The following is a 13,872-nucleotide window of genomic DNA, read 5'->3' as shown; positions in this document are numbered from 1 at the left end:
TTTATCGCTTTGATTTTTGGCAAGTCAGGGTTATTTTTCGGACAGGGTCAAATTTTAGGTCAGTTTTGGGTTATATTTGGAGTTTGGCCAAGTCGTGTCGAAAAAGGTGTCAGGTTATCTCGGGTTATGAGTCATCTTAGGTCAGACTGACTTCGATTCTGAGTCGACTTTAATAAGTTTCACTTGAGTTACAACTTATGAGTCACCATTGGGACGAGTCGGGTTTTGTAATATTTTCGGGCTCTATCGGTCAGGTTTGCTTGGATTACTCTGGTTAGGCTGAATGGATTTGTCGCTCTATTCTATATGATCAAGTTATTATACATAAAATTACTCAATTAACAAGATGAACTAAATTAGAGTATTGCTTTGATAACTTGGATTGTTATATTGATAACTTACATGTTTAAATCTTAGTAAATAAATTAAAATAGAGTAATTAGAAGCCAAATAAAATTTAAACTTGTCAAAAACAATAAAGAAATACTCCTTTCGTCCGGTCATTTATCGGCATATTCCATTTTTGGGTGTTTCAATCAATTGTTTATCATCGACTCCGTAATAGATGGTTTCCTTTTTTTTCTTGGTTTTTGTGTCAAAACTAAAGGCAAATAAATGATCGGGACAGAAAAAATAGTGAAATTGTGGGCAATAGGTAAAAGGTGGTATAAAACATATTCTATTGAAAAGAATAAAGAAGTTTTCTGTGTTGGGGAAAGAAAAAACTAACATTAAAATAACGTTTCTCCAGATGAACTACTCTATGGTTTGCTATTGTCTAAACAACGCGTCTGACCCTCATCGGTTATCATTACTTGATTGATCAAAATAACCAACCAATGTAGATCTTTCATCTTTTAACACAACAAAGCTACATAAGACTAAAATCTGAAGAGGAAAACAAGGGAAGAAAGTAGAAAACTAGATACTTTAGTAATTTGATTTGATTATTTGAAGGTGTCTAATCAATCAACCAACAAACCATGTGTTGTAAACATAATCAAGTGGAAGGATTAGCATTGGGTGGGTCCGCCTACCTCTATCAACTACATTCACAATTATACAATTTATACTTGACCGCTATGCTTCATCCACATCGCCTTATTACAAATCGCAGCCGTCCATTCCAACACATATCATACTATTCTCTGTCCCTTGTAGCCTATTCCATTTGTTAACCTTTTAATTTACTGGAGATATAACACCGTCGTATAACCTACAATTATACAATAAATACGATATGTTATCAAGAGTGGAGACAAAGTGACCAGGATGATAATGTAACGGGGCAATTCGTGAGCTCGGCTTGGGCTTGAACTATTAACGAGTCAAGCTGAGTTAATGTTGGCTTGGCTCAAAACCTCGTAATCAGCTCGAACTTGTATAACTAAATAAAATCATGATTTTATCTTATAAAAATACTTTATCAATATTATATCTATGTATCCCCAAACCAAATGTTGTCATTGATTTGTCTAGTATTTTTATATATAACTTTTGAATAAGTATGAAAAGAAAAAAAAAAAAAGAATCAAGAAAAATCAATATAAATAAGCTAGGGTTGAGCTTGAACTCGACTAGAATTCTAAGGCTTGATAATAAGCTCAATTTATTTAAGGTGGGTGAGCTTAACATAAGCTCAAGCTCGAGTTTACCTTGGTAAATACAAACGGAGGAAGGTGATCTCGTGCTCAAGTTAGGCTCGTTGTCACCCTAGGAAAGGAATGACAATTATTACTCCGTAGTTATTACTCGTATGTTTAAAGACGGTTTATATTTGAATGGGGGGGGCCAACACTAGAAAAACACGTTAAACAGGAAGAGGGTATAATAATTAAAGATAAGTTACATACGGCAAAAGTCAGTGTCAACCCCACATGGGAAATGGAGCCCACAGAAGGTCAAAAGAAGGCACTCTTGTGTCCAAAGTCTACCCTTTTACACGCCATCCAAACACGACCCTTGTACAGTTTCCGGTTCACCTGCCCAAATAAACAATCCACTCGACCGGATATCCGGTTCAACATTATCTTACTCTTCTGTATATAAATTCAAGTAGGTCTCCCTTCATTTTCTTGCTTTTCGGTCTTCTTCTTAACTCTATTAATATCACTTCCTTCCCTTCCCTCCAGATATTTTTATTATTTTCAATCAATCAATCAGGTATGCTATCTTACTTTTTATCAACTTGCTATTCACTTGATATCTCTTTTTGTTTTATTATTATTATTTTGATCTTAATTTTCTACTTTGATCTGTCTGTTTACTGTTTTCCTCATCAAATTTAGGCATCTTCATGTTAACTAACTTGATATACTTCCCTTGTTATGGTGATTCATGTTTCATCTTTTGTATTCATTTTGATCAACTCTACTATTCTGGAATTCATATCACAAATGTTTTTCTATTTTTGTGTTTCCATGATTCTTTCTTCAATTGCTGTTGCTTAAGACCAGCCGTCTTTTTAGTTATAATAGATGATTAAAAAGATATAATCTTTGGGTGAGGGTTTTGATTATACAAGCTTTGATCAACTAATCTTAACTATATACTTGTCCATGTTATGTGTTTGATCATGAATTTCATGATTTTTGGAGTGGTGATTCAAAGATATAAGTTTTGACTTAGACTTCTACTCTTGAAAGCTTTGATCAACTAATCTTAACTTTTTTTTTTTTTTTTTTTTTTTTTTTTTTTTTTTTTTTTTTTATTGAGGTTTGAGTAACAATATGCTTGATGAACTAATTTGGATGCTAAATTAGCTTGTTTTATGAGCGTTGGGTTCAACTTGACAAAGTTGTTAGCTTTAGTCAATCCTAAACTCAACTATATCCTTGATTGGGGTCAAGTAATGAAAAACGTAATCCTTGTCTTGGAGAGCAATAGGTTTATGTCGCATCTACCTTCGCAATTCTCCAACGATAAGTCGCTAAGTGGGATTATGATGATCTAAAAGTGTTGTCATAGTCATGTCAATAATTGAGCAATATCTTGTTTCAGTGTGCTATGTGATGCTTGGGAGTTGGCTTTCATTAAAAAGTTAATGTGATTATCCATATGATTCTGGCTAAAACCATTAGTATGCGTAATGATTCTTCGGATGTGAAATTCATCATCTTGAAACTAATTTAAACTCTAAAGATTGTTTTCATGAGCATTTATCAGTAACTTCTTCTGTAATCTGTACTGCATAGATCAATTTAATTGTCCTAATTGGAGTTTTATGTTTATTACTTGAAGTTGATCTTCTTTATATCTTGTGATTGCTTTGAATCGTGATTTTAATTGTATTTCCTCTTGAAATAAGCAGCAGCTTAATTAAGAAAGCAGTTCGACATTCCAAGTTGAGACAAAACAGCAACAATGGCCTTAGTGTCTGGTGTAAGATCAACCTTGAATCCCAATGCTCCTGTCTACATCCCTGCTGCTTTCCGACAAGTGGAGGAATTTTCACCCGAATGGTATGACTTGATCAATTCTTCAATGTGGTTCCGTGACTACTGGCTGACCCAACATCAGGAAACTGAGACGTTGTATGGAAGCAACCAAAACAACTTTGTGGGTAATGATGTTGTTGACTTGCTACCTGATGAGATTGACCTTGGTGTTGATGAAGACTTGCTCACCATGGAATCCCAGTTTGAGGAATTTCTCAAATTTTCAGGCTCACAGTTGCAGGAAAGCAAGCTTTTGCCAAAAGAAGGTAATTATACATTTATATCTGATGTATTATGAAAGTAGAATAACATACTCGTACGAAGTAAGATGGTATTCTATTCCTAAATTACGATTATCTAAACTAAGATACCTGATTAGATGAAATGTCTTATAAACTAATCGCAATTATATCTGTATCTAAATATTTGTCACCTCATCTAATCACGCTATATTTTTCCTCCATTCCATCTATATGGTTTCCATTTGATGTTGAAATCTATTTTTATCCCTGTGTTAACTATTTTACATATAAAGATACTCCGTAAAACATTACCCTTGCCGTTATGTAACTTAATTAGGAATAAAAGATACGAAGTATAAAGTTTACTTCTTTTATTTTTACCAGACGTAGATATAGAAACCACTACATTTGGGGAAGGACTTGAAACGAAAACAAGGATTATATAATGGGATACTATCGCTAATTTGTCCTGGACTATAATGATCAATCATACATTGTAATAGCCTTTGATGTATTCACAGTTGGGTAATCAAATGTCTTTGTACTTGTTTCGTTCTTTGATGATATTGTTTCTTCAATTGTTTACAGTCATTGCAACAACAGGTTCAAAGACCGGGTTTGAGCGCCAGGAGAAGCCAGTTTACAAGTAGATGGTTTCTATAAGCCGGAGACGTAGGCTGGGTCGAGCATTGGCCCTTTTTTTCTTTTGTGTAACTTCTGTACAGAGCCAGGTTGCAGCTCTTGTATGTATGAGTTCTTGTTAATGCTGTTTTGTTTCAGTAAATCAAGAAACTTTCCAAGCAAGTGTAGACATTAGAGAATGAGGAACTTGTAATAGTACCTTTTAAACCTGAAAAATGTTAAAAGAGACCACTTTTTCACCAGTGTGCCATTTCCTATTTTGATCCCTACAGCCTGTTCTTTCATCGGAGTTGATTTACCAATTTACAAGATACATCATAACACTCGCGTGTTGGCTGTTACAAATTTTATTTTGACTACAGTCGATCTTATTGAAATACTTCCATGTAGGTACTATTAGGTTGACATATTTTGACGAATTATCAATGATTCAACTAGTTACAGTGTCCATACCACTGGGAAGAGCATTTGTAGGGCTCGCAACACTGAATCCCGTCTGCAGCAGGGCCGCATCTGTTCCCTAGTGGAACACACCCGACGGGGACTCTGTTATTGGTATCAGAGATGACAGCTTCGGATGGAGGGTGGGGACGCACAGCCGAGGTAGGTTGCGCCATGGTGGCTACTAGTACAAGAGCAGCTATGAGTGTTGCAACATGAACCTTGGTGTTAGAACCCATGTTTCTCAAGCACCCACCTTATAGTTTGATATTTGTACGTGTGTGTGTAGTTTGTGAGATATAATTTCAAGTGAAACCAACCTTGAATTTATACAGAATATCTGATGGGAATATACAAGTCAATATTGGACAGCAAGGTATGCCATATATATTTCACGGTGAACTTTGGCAACATATGGCTTGCTTTTTGGTTTATACAGAATATCTGATGAATCAACATTGAACGTGTCCTGGTTTCAACATGCAACTGATGCAACTATGCACGCGGCAATGGTTGTTGGCTGTGTTGCTAAAACAACAGAAAGGAACACTCTCACTACTTAGCCAATTACATATCTCCGGCACTTGCAAGTTATATATCAACAATCTAACTCCGATGAAGCTAAATCTGCCCTAAAGCCACCACTTTTGGCTGGGAAAATCTGCCAAATTTGGCATAATGCCATCAGTAATGGCACTCTTGTCTTTGCCAGCTTTTAGATAAAACCTTAAAGTTGTTCCACGTCGTTTAGAGAGATGTCATTGCCGGATAGTAATAAGAGAATAATCTTCAGTTAAAATCAAAGCGTGTTTTCTATCATCTCTCTCAGATCATATGTGCTTCCTGAATTTTTGCATCAACTATTCAGTAATCATCTGTCATGATTGCATTTATTGAGATTCAGCAGTGAACGATTATCCGGGAGCAGTAATTCAGTTTCATTCAAGTTCCATTGAGTTGCTTATGTAAACACATGAAAACAATAGAACCATTCATAACACACAACTGTAACAATATTAAACAACCTACGCCAACATAATATAATAATAATAATAAATCTGTTACATTACTTTTTCATCCACAACAACATGAAAACATGGGCTTTATGTCTTGAGTTAGTAGCTTCAACAGTCGTGCTTCTCCCTTACATGATCCACAAACCTTTTAAGGAACGTCTGTGGGATAATGAAGTGAAAGTCATGCTTGCGAAGACTGAAAAGGCCAATAAGGTGACCATCCCTTAACCTAAATAAAGGACATCCAGCACAACCAGGGTCTCTACCAAATCCGGTCACTTGGACTAGGGGGAGTCTTGGATGCATGTGACGGAATTGAACATCATTGTTACCTAGGATAGAAGCAACCGTTCTAAAATGATGAGTCGAGTTAAAGGACTGGCGTTGGCGGCCTAAAGCTACGGGTACAGGTGGTTCTATGACGGTTCTTTCTAAGATGCCAGGGTAAAGAGCATCTCGAGGAAAGGGATAATTAGAATATCCGGATACTCCAGAATAAAGAAAACCGTTACTATGAACAAAAGCATAAACGGTGTCAGCAGCGTCAACAGTAGCAGAATCCCCAAGAGACAGAAAATCCAAGTGTTCATCCGGGAAAATAGATACTTGCAATAAAGCTAAATCAAATTGGGGAAACTTGTCAATCAAGGTGACAATTCTAGAATCCAAACTAGTATCAGACGATGGTCTAGCTTTAATAATGCAATCAGCTTGATTTAAAGAAGGGATAGTAACAACAGAAGCCACAGTCAAGATCAAACCAGAAGGATCAACACATAAACCACCACCGAATACAGTAGCATTTTCCTCATCTAGTGGATTTGCAGGACGCGTTTCAATATACCAAACCTTGTTCATAAGTGATTCATCCATTGTTGTACTGTAAATCAGTAAAAAATTAATCAAGAATACTACTCCGTACAAAGTATGCAACAAAAATCCAAGATTAATTGGGATGATTAGAGAAGACAGTAAACAAAAGGGAAAGCTGTAGACATGAAAAATAAATAGAGGAAAGTGAAGCAATGATTTTACTTACAATAGTAGAAATAAGAGCTGCGACTGCGACTGCGACTGCGACTGGGAGGCTGTCAAATTGAAGAGACGGAGTTAGAAAGGATGAAAGGAGAAGTTGAAGTTGAAACTAAGTCAAGTGGATTAGGTTTTTTTATTCGAGTGCACAACATCAACATACGGGCGGGCATACGGCTCCTAATTTCCATCAGGCCCAAATACTTATATTCAACTTCTTACAAGTTACAATTAAGACCGACTTAATAACAAGAATGGTTACTCATATACGGAGTATTGTGTACTCTAACTAGTTTAAACCCGTGCAAAGTTACACGGACATATATAAATAATAACCTTAAAATGGTAAGATTGACAACATATTCTCATGAGATATTTAACTATAAACTCATTGTTACCAAAATTAGTGAGAATATATTATTAATCTTACCATATTAAGGTTATTAATATGTGCTCTTAGGGCACATCTTAGAAAAACCCTAAATAATATATATAAATAATTATACAAATTTTATGATCACAAAGATATTGTATAAATAGATGGTATAACATTATCATGTACAAATAATATTATATTATTACATGAGAAAGTTAAGCTTAGGCCTGACAAAATCAACCCAAACCGAAAAGACTGATACGAGACTCTAACTTCACTCGAACTACAACACCCGATTGAGACCTGAAACCCGAATCAACCTGAATCGGGCCGAAAATGACATGAGCTTTCTTGTCCCGTAACATACCCGGCCTGAAAAGAACCGATCTGAAACCACCCAATCAGAAAGTAACCCGATAAAACATAACTTTAATTAGCCTAAAAGACTTCAAATGCCTTTTTTCTCTCTTAATCATGGACCCGGAAATGACCCGACCAAAAATAACCCGACCCGCTTGACCTGAAACAGACCCAACCAACATACCCGCAATCCGACCCGAGCTGAACTAACCTGAAAACATGTCAAACTCGAAATGACTCGACCCGAACCCGGTCCGACTGACCCGTTTGCTTGGTCTAGTACTTAACCTTTTATAAGTGCTGCGAAGCTTCTATAAATTTAGTTCAGAAAAGTTAAGCTCTTATAAGTTGAGTTTTAAAAAGTTAAGCAAACTTAAACTCCAAAATAGCAATGTCAACTGGTGTGTTACTATCGGTAGCACCAATATTGCTACCTCATCTTCTGGTGTAGCGTGATACTTACTGATCGCCAACGGAAAATTTCCCTAATCTAGTAATTTTAATGCATTTCGCATGACTGGTTATGTAGAATCTTCTGATTGGTGTCGGTGTGCAGGTAAGTGTTTAGGATGAGGTTCTAAAAACAGATAAACTTGTTGGTTTTGATGATGCTGATTACGACAATGATTGCACTTTGTCGGAATAACCAAAAGAGGTGTATAGAAACAAAATGGTTGAGATTGTTTCGAGGAGTATGATGGTGATGATGTATGAGAAGTTGGTTTTCTTAAGGCGCGTGTGAGAAGGAGAGGGCAGCAAAGCAGAAGCAGCATGTGTTTGGAGGAGTATGCTGGTGTTGATGGTAGTTCTGGACGGAATTAAACTCGGGTTTCATTTCGAGCTCGCTTGGTTAAGTGCAGGTGGTGTGCGAGCCATGTCAGTTGCTAATTGGAGGTATTACCATGGTGATGTAGAGGGAGTAATGAAATTATGGTGGTTATTGAGAAGATGAGAGGGAAGCATGAAGAAGAGAATAGATGTAGGGGCAAATCGTCATTTTATTATTTGTTTCACCTGAAAATGGCATTGAGTGCAAATTATAACCCAAGCTATTAATTTGGGTGTAAAGTTCCTCGGGTCAGATAAAGCGGCCACGCAAAATTTGAGCACCAACGGAAGATATTTGGGGGTGCCTATGTGCCACAAACCAGCATTCGCCGAAACTCGGATTATCATGAAAAATGTGTTAAAACTCGTTATTTGAGGCTGAAATCGAACAGATTAATTCCTCAAATGAGCTCGGACGCGTGATTGAAAAACAGGGAGAAAAAGAAACAGGGTTCGGCACGATCTTCCGAACGGCTGAAATTGAAGTGTATATACACGGTTTTCGGGATTCTGGGGTCCCGGAATAAAATTCTCCGAAAATCACATAGAAAGTTCATCGGGTCAGATAAAGCGGCCACGCAAAATTTGAGCACCAACGGAAGACATTTGGGGGTGCCGGTGTGCCACAAACCAGCATTCGCCGAAACTCGGATTATCGTGAAAAATGTGTTAAAGCTCATTATTTGAGGCTGAAATCGAACAGGTTAATTCCTGAAATGAGCTCGGACGCGTGAGTGAAAAACAGGGAAAAAGAAAGTGGTCCGCACGACCTTCCGAACGGTGAAATTGTAGTATATAATACACGGTTTTGAATTTCGGGGTCCCGGAACAAAATTATCCGGAAATCACATAGAAAGTTCCTCGGGTCAGATAAAACGGCTACGCAAAATTTGAGCATCATTGGAAGATATTTGGGGGTGCCGGTGTGCCCAAACCAGTATTCGCCCAAACTCGGATTATCGTGAAAAATGTTTTAAAGCTCGTTATTTGAGGCTGAAATCAAACAGGTTAATTCCTGAAATGAGCTCGGACGCGTGATTGAAAAACAGGGAGAAAAAAAAACTGGGTCCGGCACAACCTTCCGAACGGCCGAAATTGAAGTGTATATACACGGTTTTTCGGGATTCCGGGGTCCCGGAACAAAATTTTCCGGAAATCACATATAAAGTTCCTCGGGTCAGATAAAGCGGCCACGCAAAATTTGAGCACCAACGGAGGACATTTGGGGGTGCCGGTGTGCCACAAACCAGCATTCGCCGAGATATTTGGGGGTGCCGGTGTGCCACAAACCAACATTCGCCGATACTCGGATTATAGTGAAAAATGTGTTAAAGCTCGTTATTTGAGGCTGAAATCGAACAGGTTAATCCCTGAAATGAACTCGGACGCGTGATTGAAAAACAGGGAGAAAATGAAACAGGGCCCGATACGAACTTCCGAACTACCGAAATTGAAGTGTATAATACACGGTTTTCGGGATTCGGGGTCCGGAACCAAATTCTCCGGAAATCACATAGAAAGTTCCTCGGGTCAAATAAAGCGACTACGCAAAATTTGAGCACCAACGAAAGACATTTGGGGGTGCCGAGGTGCCACAAACCAGCATTCGCCGAAACACGGATTATCGTGAAAAATGTGTTAAATCTCGTTATTTCAGGCTGAAATCGAACAGGTTAATTCCTGAAATGAGCTCGGACGCGTGATTGAAAAACAGGGAGTAAAAGAAACAGGGTCCGGCACGACCTTCCGAACGGACGAAATTGAAGTGTATATACACGTTTTTCGGGATTCGGGGTCCGGAACAAAATTCTCCGGAAATCACATAGAAAGTTCCTCAGTCGGATAAAGCGGCCACGCAAAGTTTGAGCACCAACGGAAGACATTTGGGGTGTGCCGGTGTGCCACAAACCAAAGATTCGCCGAAACTCGGATCATCATGAAAAATGTGTTAAAGTTCGTTATTTGAGGCTGAAATCGATCGGGTTAATTCTGAAATGAGCTCGGACGTGTGATTGAAAAACGGGGAGAAAAAGAAACGAGTCCCGATACGACCTTCCAAACTAATTTGAAATTGAAGTGTATAATACACTTTTTCGGGATTCGGGGCCCCGGAACAAAATTCTCGGAAATCACATAGAAAGTTCCTCGGGTCGATAAAGCGGCCACGCAAAATTTGAGCACCAACGGAAAATATTTGGGGGTGCCGGTGTGCCACAAACTAGCATTCGCCGAAACTCGGATTATCATGAAAAATGTGTTAAAGCTATTTAATTGAGGATGAAATTGAACAAGTTAATTCCTGAAATGAGCTCGGACGCGTGATTGAAAACAGGTAGAAAAAAAAAACGGTGGTCCGGCACGACCTTTCGAACGGTGAAATTGAAGTGTATATACACGGTTTTTCGGGATTACGGGGTCCCGGAACAAAATTCTCCGAAAATCACATAGAAAGTTCCTCGGGTCAGATAAAGCGGCCACGCAAAATTTGAGCACCAACGGAAGACATTTGGGGGTGCCGGTGTGCCACAAACCAAAGCATTCACCGAGATTTTGGGGGTGCCGTGTGCCACAAACCAAAGATTCGCGAAACTCGGATTATCGTGAAAAATGTGTTAAAGCTCGTTATTTGAGGTGAAATCGAACAGGTTAATTCCTGAAATGAGCTCGGACGCGTGATTGAAAAACAGGGAGAAAAAGAAACAGGGTCCTGCACGACCTTCCGAACTTTGAAATTGAAGTGTATAATACGTTTTTGTTTTTCAGGGACTCGGGGTCCCGGAACAAAATTCTCCGGAAATCACATAGAAATTTTCTCGGGTCAGATAAAGCGGCCATGCAAAATTTGAGCACCAACGGAAGACATTTGGGGGTGCCGGTGTGCCCAAACCAAAGATTCGCCGAAACTCGGATTATCGTGAAAAATGTGTTAAAGCTCGTTATTTGAGGCTGAAATCGAACAGGTTAATTCTGAAATGAGCTCGGACGCGTGATTGAAAAACAGGCAGAAAAAAAACAGGTCCGGTACTACCTTCCGAACGGCAATTTGAAATTGAAGTGTATAATACACGTTTTTCGGGATTCGGGGTCCGGAACAAAATTCTCTGGAAATCACATAGAAAGTTCCTTGGGTCAGATAAAGCGGTCATGCAAAATTTGAGCACCAACGGAAGAAATTTGGGGTCGGTTTGCCACAAACCAACATTCGCCGAATATCCCATTATCGTGAAAAATGTGTTAAAGCTCGTTATTTGAGGCTGAAATCGAACAGGTTAATTCTGAAATGAGCTCGGACGCGTGATTGAAAAATAGGGAGAAAAAAAAACAGGGTCCGTCGACCTTCCGAATCTGCAAATTGAAGTGTATATACACGGTTTTTCGGGATTACGGGGTCCCGAAACAAAATTCTCCGAAAATCACATAGAAAGTTCCTCGGGTCAGATAAATCGGCTACGCAAAATTTGAGCACCAACGGAAGATATTTAGGAGTGCCGGTGTGCCACAAACTAGCATTCGCCGAAACTCGGATTATCGTGAAAAATGTGTTAAAGCTCGTTATTTGAGGCTAATATCGAACAGGTTAAATCCTGAAATGAGCTTGTACGCGTGAGTGAAAAACAGGGAGAAAAAGAAACAGAGTCCGACACGACCTTCCGAACGGCTGAAATTGTAGTGTATAATACACGATTTTTCGAAATTCCGGGGTCCCGGAAAAAAATTCTCCGGAATCACATAGAAAGTTCCTCGGGTCAGATAAAACGGCCACGCAAAATTTGAGCACCAACAGAAGATATCTGGGGGTGCCGATGTGCCACAAACCAGCATTCGCCGAAACTCGGATTATCGTGAAAAATGTGTTAAAACTCGTTATTTGAGGCTGAAATCGAACAGGTTAATTCCTGAAATGAGCTCGGACGTGTGATTGAAAAACAGGGTGAAAAAAAAACAGGGTCCGGTACGACCTTCCGAACGGCTGAAATTGAAGTGTATATACACGGTTTTTCGGGATTACGGGGTCTCGGAACAAAATTTTCCGAAAATCACATAGAAAGTTTCTCGGGTCAGATAAAGCGGCCACGCAAAATTTGAGCACCAACGGAAAACATTTGGGGGTGCCGGTTTGCCACAAACCAGCATTCGCCGAAACTCGGATTATCGGGAAAAATGTGTTAAAACTCGTTATTAGAGGTTGAAATAGAAAAGGTTAATTCCTAAAATAAGCTCGGACGCGTGATTGAAAAATAGGGAGAAAAAGAAACAGGGTCCGGCACGACCTTCCGAACAAATTTGAAATTGAAGTGTATAATACACGGTTTTTCGGGAAAACGGGGTCCCGGAACAAAATTCTCCGGAAATCACATAGAAAGTTTTTCGGGTCAGATAGAGCGGCCACGCAAAATTTGAGCACCAACGGAAGACATTTGTGGGTGCCGTTGTGCCACAAACCAGCATTCGCCGAGATATTTGGGGGTCTTGGGGTGTGCCAAACCAAAGATCGCCGAAACTCGGATTATCGTGAAAAATTTGTTAAAGCTCGTTATTTGAGGCTGAAATCGAACAAGTTAATTCTTGAAATGAGCTCGGACGCGTGATTGAAAAACAGGGAGAAAAAGAAACAGGTCAGGTACGACCTTCCGAACATTTGAAATTGAAATGTAATATACACGGTTTTTCGGGATTCGGGGCCCGGAACAAAATTCTCCGGAAATCACATAGAAAGTTCCTCGGGTCGGATAAAGCGGCCACGCAAAATTTGAGCACCAACGGAAGACATTTGGGGGTGCCGGTGTGCCACAAACCAAAGCATTCGTCGAGATATTTTGAGTGCGGTGTGCTACAAACAAGCATTCATCGAGATATTTGGGGTGCTTAGGTATGCCACAAACCAAAGCATTCGCCGAAACTCGGATTATCGTGAAAAATGTGTTATAGCTCGTTATTTGAGGCCGAAATCGAACAAGTTAATTCCTGAAATGAGCTCGGACGCCTGTATGAAAAACAGGGAGAAAAAGAAACAGGGTCCGGTACGACCTTCCGAATGGCTGAAATTGAAGTGTATAATACACTGTTTTTCGGGACTTCGGGGTCCCGGAAAAAAATTCTCCGGAAATCACATAGAAAGTTTCTTGGGTCGGAAAAAGCGGCCATGCAAAATTTGAGCACCAATGGAAGACATTTGGGGGTCTTAGGTGTGCCACAAACCAAAGATTCGCCGAAATTCGGATTATCGTGAAAAATGTGTTAAAGCTCGTTATTTGAGGTTGAATTGAACAGGTTTATTCCTGAAATGAGCTCGGACGCGTGATAGAAAAAAAGGGAGAAAAAGAAACAGGGTCCGGCACGACCTTCCGAGCGATTTGAAATTGAAGTGCATAATACACGGTTTTCAGATTAGGGGTCCGGAACAAAATTCTCGGAAATCACATAGAAAGTTTCTTGGGTCGATAAAGCGGCCATGCAAAATTTGAGCACCAATGGAAGACATTTGGGGGTTCCGGTGT

The 13,872-nt window shown here is 39.3% G+C and overlaps 2 protein-coding genes across 4 annotated transcripts; one reads left to right on the top strand and one right to left on the bottom strand.

Moving 5' to 3' along the window:
• Nucleotides 1–1,966: 1,966 nt before the first annotated feature.
• Nucleotides 1,967–4,563, top strand: LOC141641979 (protein EARLY RESPONSIVE TO DEHYDRATION 15-like). Of its 3 annotated transcripts, none has more exons than XM_074450630.1 (3): nucleotides 1,967–2,163; nucleotides 3,311–3,703; nucleotides 4,268–4,563. In XM_074450630.1, exons 2-3 carry the CDS (start codon nucleotides 3,364–3,366, stop codon nucleotides 4,327–4,329), a joined length of 402 nt encoding a protein of 133 aa, XP_074306731.1. In that variant the 5' UTR covers nucleotides 1,967–2,163; nucleotides 3,311–3,363; the 3' UTR covers nucleotides 4,330–4,563. The 3 variants fall into 3 exon arrangements, with proteins under 3 accessions (XP_074306731.1, XP_074306732.1, XP_074306733.1); XM_074450631.1 differs by having other exon boundaries at nucleotides 2,076–2,163; nucleotides 3,314–3,703; XM_074450632.1 differs by having other exon boundaries at nucleotides 2,109–2,163; nucleotides 3,331–3,703.
• A 1,135-nt stretch (nucleotides 4,564–5,698) lies between these two features.
• Nucleotides 5,699–6,880, bottom strand: LOC141641980 (uncharacterized). The gene is made up of 2 exons (XM_074450633.1): nucleotides 6,818–6,880; nucleotides 5,699–6,658 (listed from the first exon to the last, which is right to left on the bottom strand). Exon 2 carries the CDS (start codon nucleotides 6,649–6,651, stop codon nucleotides 5,887–5,889), a length of 765 nt encoding a protein of 254 aa, XP_074306734.1. The 5' UTR covers nucleotides 6,652–6,658; nucleotides 6,818–6,880; the 3' UTR covers nucleotides 5,699–5,886.
• Nucleotides 6,881–13,872: the final 6,992 nt, after the last annotated feature.

The sequence above is a fragment of the Silene latifolia genome, chromosome 2, assembly GCF_048544455.1.
Source record: "Silene latifolia isolate original U9 population chromosome 2, ASM4854445v1, whole genome shotgun sequence".
NCBI classification, from domain to species: Eukaryota; Viridiplantae; Streptophyta; class Magnoliopsida; order Caryophyllales; family Caryophyllaceae; genus Silene; species Silene latifolia.
Note: the sequence above shows the minus strand (reverse complement) of the source record. Positions and strands in the feature narration are given on the sequence as shown.